This window comes from Etheostoma spectabile, unplaced genomic scaffold, assembly GCF_008692095.1.
Source record: "Etheostoma spectabile isolate EspeVRDwgs_2016 unplaced genomic scaffold, UIUC_Espe_1.0 scaffold397, whole genome shotgun sequence".
NCBI lineage: Eukaryota > Metazoa > Chordata > Actinopteri > Perciformes > Percidae > Etheostoma > Etheostoma spectabile.
The window spans coordinates 42586-50260 of NW_022605601.1; the positions used below are offsets into that span (position 1 = coordinate 42586).

At 37.9% G+C, this 7675-nt stretch overlaps 1 protein-coding gene across 2 annotated transcripts in view; it reads right to left on the reverse strand.

Moving 5' to 3' along the window:
• Positions 1-470: 470 nt before the first annotated feature.
• Positions 471-7675, reverse strand: part of trmt10a (tRNA methyltransferase 10A) — a 9884-nt gene continuing 2679 nt past the window's right edge. For both annotated transcript variants that reach the window (XM_032511631.1, XM_032511632.1), the window contains 5 exons: positions 7588-7659; positions 7254-7328; positions 3103-3252; positions 2897-3002; positions 471-1450 (listed from right to left, as the gene is read on the reverse strand). In XM_032511631.1, coding sequence (XP_032367522.1) covers positions 1287-1450; positions 2897-3002; positions 3103-3252; positions 7254-7328; positions 7588-7659 — 567 coding nt within the window. In that variant the 3' untranslated portion in view covers positions 471-1286. The remainder of the gene's footprint in view (positions 1451-2896; positions 3003-3102; positions 3253-7253; positions 7329-7587; positions 7660-7675) is intronic.

Consider the following 7675-nt stretch of genomic DNA (forward strand, 5'->3'; position numbering starts at 1 on the left):
TTTCTTTCTTCTGATTGGTCAGCAACACAACATATTTAATATATTACAATATAATATCTGCCTGTACCATAAATGTGTCAATTTAGAGAATGGTCCTATAGTGGCCACTGCAGTGTGGATATTTATAGCACATTTTAAAGTCAAGTCTGTTTTTATTGTAGTTTATAGTCAATATTTTGCTAATTTTTTGCTGCTGCAACACTAAAATTTCCTGTTTGTATTAATAAAGTACTCTATCCATCTATTATAATGAAAATTTGCACCCTTAAAATGTCTAACTGTATTTTGTATGTAACTGTGACTCCAGCTGCAGTGGACAGCTGTTGATCAGAGGACTTTATATGAAAGAGGAAACAGAAACTAATATCATATTGAAGCTGTAACACTGGTGATTATCGGTTTGTTTTTGCCGACTTTGGAGGTGGGCTGTAGGCTGCCCCCCCAATCAGAGGTTAGAAACGATACTATTATTTTGTGCTTTTTATCCATTGGCTGAACACATTTTCTACACTTTTGTTTACCTCTGTCCTTAGCTACTCTCCACCATGTATCTATAATATTCCCCAGACTTCTACATAGAATGTGTCAAATTCATTTTAAAACTTTAGTGCTTAACTTTTTGATATTAATGAACGTTCGTTACGTTCAAGCCGTTGCCAAATGAGTTGCTACAAAGCTAATTAAGACCATCAGCTCCACACAACTCTCTCCTAGTTCAGAAGACTGCGGGGTCCCGTGACTTTTGCGCACAGAAACACGAGTGAAGATTATTACCTCTTCTGTCTCTTGAGTTGTTCATGTTTTAATCCTCTGTGTCCTCTTGGAACTAGCAACTGTGTGGAGGTGCTTTAATTTCTTATACTATGAATACACTCAAAAGTTTAACTATTTTCCAAGAATTCCAGGGCCAGAGACAATCATGCTCATGTTTTGACTTTATCCTGCTTTAAAACGTTATGTTAAATGAATAGATTAAGCACCAGGCAGACAGTTTAAGCTTCTTGCTAAAAGAAAATAAGTATTTTCAGTAATAATATTGTATATTCTGCAAATTATATTAGAACTGAACTTTTCATTAGCTGTTCAACTAAGTTATTACCTATTACAGGAGGCACAAAGTAAAGATTTCAATAAATAGCTGGTTTAAAAAAAAAAAGCAGTTTGAAATTTCAAAAGAAACAGATGATTGTTAACACATCCCTCTTTCAAGCATAGCCTCAGCATTCATATATATTCAGATGTTTTCCCAGGAATCAACTTTTCTTGAAGTCCATTTGAACAAAGTTTTAGGCTCTTTTCTCAGTTTGGTCTGGGGTGTCAGAGTCCGAGTCCGAATCTTCCTCTTCTTTTTCCTGGTCGACGGCCACTGCCCCTTTCCTTTGAGGCAGGACGGTGAAGAAGGCCTCCTGCCAGCTGCCTTTCTCCAAGTATGCCAGGATGATCTCAAACACTGCAGGAGGGAAGAAAACAAATTTAAACCCAAATAAATGGCAGTGGGAGCAAAAGAACCAAAGGACACTGAATCGAAAAAATTAAGATTGGTGAATTAATTCTTTGGTATGTGCAGCCCCCTAAGTTAATGCTGCTACAGCTTAACTTCTCCATTGCTGCATATATAGTTTTTTTTTGGAGGAGCCCTTACACTCTGCATTGCGTTACACACTTTCACTGGTAATCACATCATAGCCACGCCCTAAAACACTCCCAGCTTTATCGCCAATTTTAAAATCAATGAGACCATAATTGGGAATTACTAGAATTGTTGGGTCCTTGTAAATTATAGTGTGTGGTCTAGACTTACTCTATCTGTAAAGTATCTTGAGATAACTTGTTATGAACTGATTGATAAATAAAATTGAATTGAAGAATTAAAAAATTAACCTGTGTTGTAAAAAACTAAAATTAGCAATTGACATCAAACTCATTATGAAAATGTTTACTGAGGTAATAAATCAAGTGAGAAGTGGGTCACTTTCTCTACAGACTTCTATAGAAACCTGCTGGAATTTTGATAGAATGCAGGTTTAAGGCACTTTCGCATTTGCAGCACTTGCACAAACCTGATGCTTACAGTCTATGCATCTACCTATACAGATAGCACCCCTTTTGTCATCGCACCCAATTTGTTTTTAATGTACAAAAAGATGCAAACAGCAAAGTAAAGGGAGTATTGCAACTATTTTCTTTTCTCGATGAACAAAATAATATTGCAGTACCATCCCATGACTAACCATTGCTGTTCTTTTATACAGCAGCAACCAATTTGTAGAAAGGGTTTACCTTGCAATCTATTCAATTACTTCCGGAGAGAAGTGTTTAAAGTGAGTTTTTTTTGTTGATATGCAATTCAATACCAAGTAAAATCGATAAAATCAAGTTTGCAAGACTTCACAAAGGTATAACAGAAAAATAAGGGCAGTAATACTTTTTGAAAGGTTATTTCAGCGTTTTGGCACTGAAACTATAAGCATGAAGACCTCAGACACGTCTGTACCTTCTGTTAGCAATCCTTGACGGCTAGTGGCCTTGCCAAATAGTGGTTACCATTAGACGCACACAAATCATGATGCTAGTATGCAAAGAAACTGGTTCTGGGATTTGTGCTGTAAATTAATATTTTATAGCAAGTTCACTGTTTTAAATTGCATGCTAATTTTATGTCAAATTACTGTCATAACCTACTGTCGTTAAAAGTGAAACCAAAGTAGTCTATAAGGCTGTCTGTGCACAGACAATATGTTTGAAACACAAACATGATTGACCCTCCAACACAATGGTTGCCTAGCTATCATTCCATCCATCCATACCATCGCAACTAACTAAAACGGGTCAATAAGGCTAAAAACCACGGTTATCAGTCTCATGTATTGGTCCAATACTTATCCTTAAGTCTTACCATGATTGACTGCCAGAACTTTCCGACTGTTCATCTTGACAAAACTGCTCAGAGGAAGCTGAGCGTGAGCAATCCCCAGCTCCGTCGCCCTCTCAAAAGTAATCCCCTGCAAACAAAACCCAGAATGAAAAAGTCATCAACTCAGATTAGCAAAACAGGAATTACAACTGAGCATAAGGGCACTGCAGCTGTGAAGCCAGACAGACCTTATGGTGGTTGTGGTCCACCAGGCCTCCTATCACGTAGGCCTTTTTGTGGTCCAGCTCTTCCAGCACGTTGGGAGAGTCTGATGTCAGGTACACCAACTCCTCCCTCGCCACAACTTCACTGTAGTGCTCTGTTTTAATGCTGATGTCCTGCACACAACAGCAGTCCACAGTTATGAAACACTGCATATTGAGACCTCTAGTACTGTGGTATTAAACACAAATCAAAATTAAGTCAAAAGAACATGTATGCAAATAAGTGCAATTGCTTCCTAGTTGCAATGATTACCACAGCCTACATGCTGTTTCAGAGGTTTCAGTACAAAGGCAACAATTAACTACAAAATGTGTGTATTTATATTGACAATCACGATATGACATGCAACAAAAGTAGTAGTCCTAAGATTCACACCACCACCAGGCAACCGCCCTGGCAACTGGCTACCTGCAGGAGAAAACTATGCTCTGGTTTATTGGCATTTCTTTAAACAATCGTCTTGGGTGGAGCTAAGCTCTGCACAGTGCCGCTGCAAAATAGTTGTGCCAGAGAAAACTTAGATTGGACAGATAGGCTAGCTTGATGTCTCAATATACTATGCATACATCTAAGAAGCATTTAATAGTCCTCATGAATCCATCGGAGTTTAAAATTCCAACACAAAGGAAGCGGAAGGAAATGGACATCAATGAAAAACCATGCATCCGGACAAATTTCCTGCGGCATTGAAGCAATCCCGTAAGTGGAACATCAAGGATATAGACTAGGTGGGCACAACTTCATACCCCTAACCCCTAGGGATAGATAACAAGACCCGGTACTAAACTGGTAGCGGTTCCAAGTCATTGATTAGCTCAGAGTCATTGATTAACTCCTGGAAAATTATACTGCTATCAGTTTTTATGCTGCTGGGCCTTAGCATCTGGGAATGTTATTAATCTAAAATATACAACTAGTAGCTAATTCCTTTGACACAGATGTGAGAATAATATAAGTGAATATTATTACATATAACATGTTTTTTAGCTTTTATCCATATCGACTTCCAACTGAGTGAGTAAGAGTATACGGTAGAGCTGGTCTCGCCCTTTTTCATATAACAACGATCCCAGGTTGGGAAAATATTTTAGTAAAATATCTAATTGTGAACATTTTTGACTGATATTGCGATAGGATTCACGATATTGGAAAGAATTCTAGTTTTTGAAACAATATTCTAATTTTCATTGAATGTCATTACAATGATTGATTTGTATCAAACAAAGATTTTTTTCTTTAGTCTGAAGGATACAATTTGTAGGCCGAGACGTCTCTGCAGCACCACAATACTTCATTCAGAAAGCTTTGCCCAATGTTTCCTAAACTTAGGGTTGGGACCCAAAATGGGTCGCAGACCCGTTTTATCGGGTCGCAAATTGGCAGAGTAAAATGCATATCAATCTTATGTGACTGAGCGTTCTTTTTTGCTACACTGGTTTGTTCCGCTCAGATGCTGTGGGGGGGGTTTCTCTCTCTCTCTTCTCCCTAACCTGATCATTGACTATGCTATACTGCCCTCTGCTGTTCAAATTCATATTTTTATTTGTCCGAAGTCTGATCCGTCAGTGTTGATATGATGTCCAAACGAAAATATAAGGACGACTTTATTAATGTTGGCTTTACCAAAACTATTCGGAATGGAGAAGAGAGGCCTCAGTGTGTTTTATGTGGGGAAGTACTCAGTAATGAGAGTTTTAAAATGAATAAACTGGACAGACATCTTCAAACAAAACATTCACAGTATTGGGGAAAGTCCAAAGAGAAGAATCCATCAAGAAACAGTGTTTTGACAGCGGAAAAGTCTATTGGTACACATTAGCATTTTAAATGTTATTTTTGTGTGTCACTTAATTTGTGACGGCGTTGCTAGCTAGATAACATGTTGTTGTTAGCAGCTATTGTCCGTCTGGCGGTTTTGTTACTAATGTGGATTAGGCAGCAAAGTGCGTACTTGACATTGTTTTTTGACGATGGAAGAGTCAGTAACGTGGGTGTTGTGTTTGTATTACTCAAGCATGCAAATCCCAGCGAAATGCAGCATATGAGACTAATGTAATGGGAACAAGTGAGAGTGGTCATTTTTAAGGATTCTCCGTGTTGTCTATCAGGCATTCAAAGGGAACCGAGCAGCGCTGAAGGCATTATACCAAGTCAGCCTCCACATTGCCGAGGCAAAGAAGCCCCATTCCATTGGATAGCAGCTGATAAAACCATGTTTGAAAGATGTGTGTCTCTCTGTCTTGGGTGAGGAAGCAGCAATCAAAGTCAAGTCGATCCCAGAGTCAAATAACACCGTTGCAGCCAGAATGGCACTTTCAAAAACAGAACCTAGAATAGATCAGCTGGTTGATATCTTCAACCAGCCACATACATCTCATTAAATTCAAGTCAGCATTATTTAAAAAAATGTTGGTGTCGGTACTGAGGGATGATGGGAGGGGATAAGAAAATTAGTTGAGAAAGGGGTGAGACACAGAAAGGAGGATAGAGACCTTTTCTGTTTTTGTTTACTTTTATAATGGAATAAATATACTTCACATACATTCATGGTTTGTTCCGTCTTTTGTCCACAGTTTAAAAATGTAGATGTTACAATGATTCATGGTGTATTTTTGTAAATTTGGGTCCCGGGTAGCACACCAAATTTCTCTTTTAGGTCTTGAGCTGAAAAAGTTTGGGAACCACTGGCGTTGACACATATTTTGCCATTAACAAATATTGCACCCCCTTGCAATTTGGACATTGCACTAGTCAATATTGCGATTTGGATACAATTGCGATTAATTGTTCAGCCCTAGTGGTATCCGAGATGCATTAGCCTCAATAGTGTAGTGCAACAAAAAAAAAATATAAGCTGAATTTTAGCATTAAATATAAAAATATTATTTGAATGTTAAAAATAATTAATAATATAATTGGAATGGTATTAGAGGATGACTGAAAGCTACATGGGGTTGCACAGTCAATTGCTACCATGATATAAAAATTGTGCAATTTTAACAAAAAGGTGTGCTGTGTGCATGAGACTCTGGTTCTCTGTGGGCACTGCAGTCTCCACGTTGTAACACCCTTCACACTTGTTGTTTTATTGTCCTCTGTATACTCACTTTCGTCATGGCTGTCTCTTTTTCCTCTCACGTTCCCTAACACAGCTGCTTCAACAGCGTTCACTCTCTCCACTCTTGCTTTACCACTCAGACACTGACATCACTCACTCAGCCCCAGCCGCTCTCACACTCACCAATACCTGATTTATGGCTCTGGGTTAAATTTGCCCTTGGAATACGCTACCCAAGGATGTATTAAGCGCTACTGTCGAATCCGTAGTCTCTTGCCATCAGATCAGAAATACTTTACTGTTTAGGCAGTAACGTGTGTGTTGTGTATAGTCACGTGAGTATCAGACGTGTAGAGTGGTTCAGAGTACACTGACTTTAAGAAGAGGTTGTAAAATTCATATTTCGTAACTTAATCACTAGATATTAAATTACACCCATCTTAAATGTCATTGTTTATAATGTCATACAAAATATATTTCAATAAGAATTTGTATTTTTCTTCTTTATTCTTTATGTATTTCATTTGTATTTTGAGCAAATCAAAAATATTTATTTTGAAAACATTTTGTTATTTAGTTAGGTTAAATATTAAGGCATTTCAAAAAAAGTATTGCTCGTTTTTTGTTTATGTATAGTTTTATGCTTGTTTCACTTTATGTTGAAGTTGAGAAATTCATAAATGTTTGTATTTTGGGCATTTTCCTTGATCAAGCAAGTAGACTCTTGATAGCATAATATCGCAATCACAGTATAGTAAATCGCAATCTGATTTTTTCTCCAATTTATGCAGCCCTACAATCTAGCACCTACGATACTGTGTGTATGTACAGTATGTATATATACTGTATGTGTGTGGTGTCAATAGGGAAAATAAGTTATTACAATAAACAGTGTAAGTGAAGATTGTAGTGTGCATAGATTCTGCCAGCAATAACATAAGGACTAAAAATAAGGGCTTTATGTCCCTTTGAGACGTAAAATCTCTGTTGCACAGCCTGTTTGAAAGGTCTTGTCCCAAACAAAAGCCAGACTGCAAACAGTTGCTTTGTGCTTACCTTCCAGTTTACCCATCCTTTGTCCTTCTTATCCATGCTCTGTTTCAGCTGTCCTCCCAGGCTTGTCAGATAAACCTGGACAGGCAAGAGTAGTTGAGATACATCAGATAGAGATGTTCCAATACCATTTTCCCCTTCCCGATACAGATTCTGATACCTGAACTTGAGTCTAATCAATCAAAAACAAACAATTACACTATATTGGCCCCTTAAAGAGACTTTTTTTGGACTTGGCACTGACAACATTAACTGCACTTATAATATCGGTATTGGAACAACTTTAACACCGGACAGGATTGTTTCTATGGTTACATGTCAGTCAGTAGTCACTAACCTGCACTGGATGCAGGGCTCGTCTGTTCTCAGCATAGCAGCGCTGGATCTGTTTGTGAAGCTTTTGGACATCCTAAAGACAACAAGAT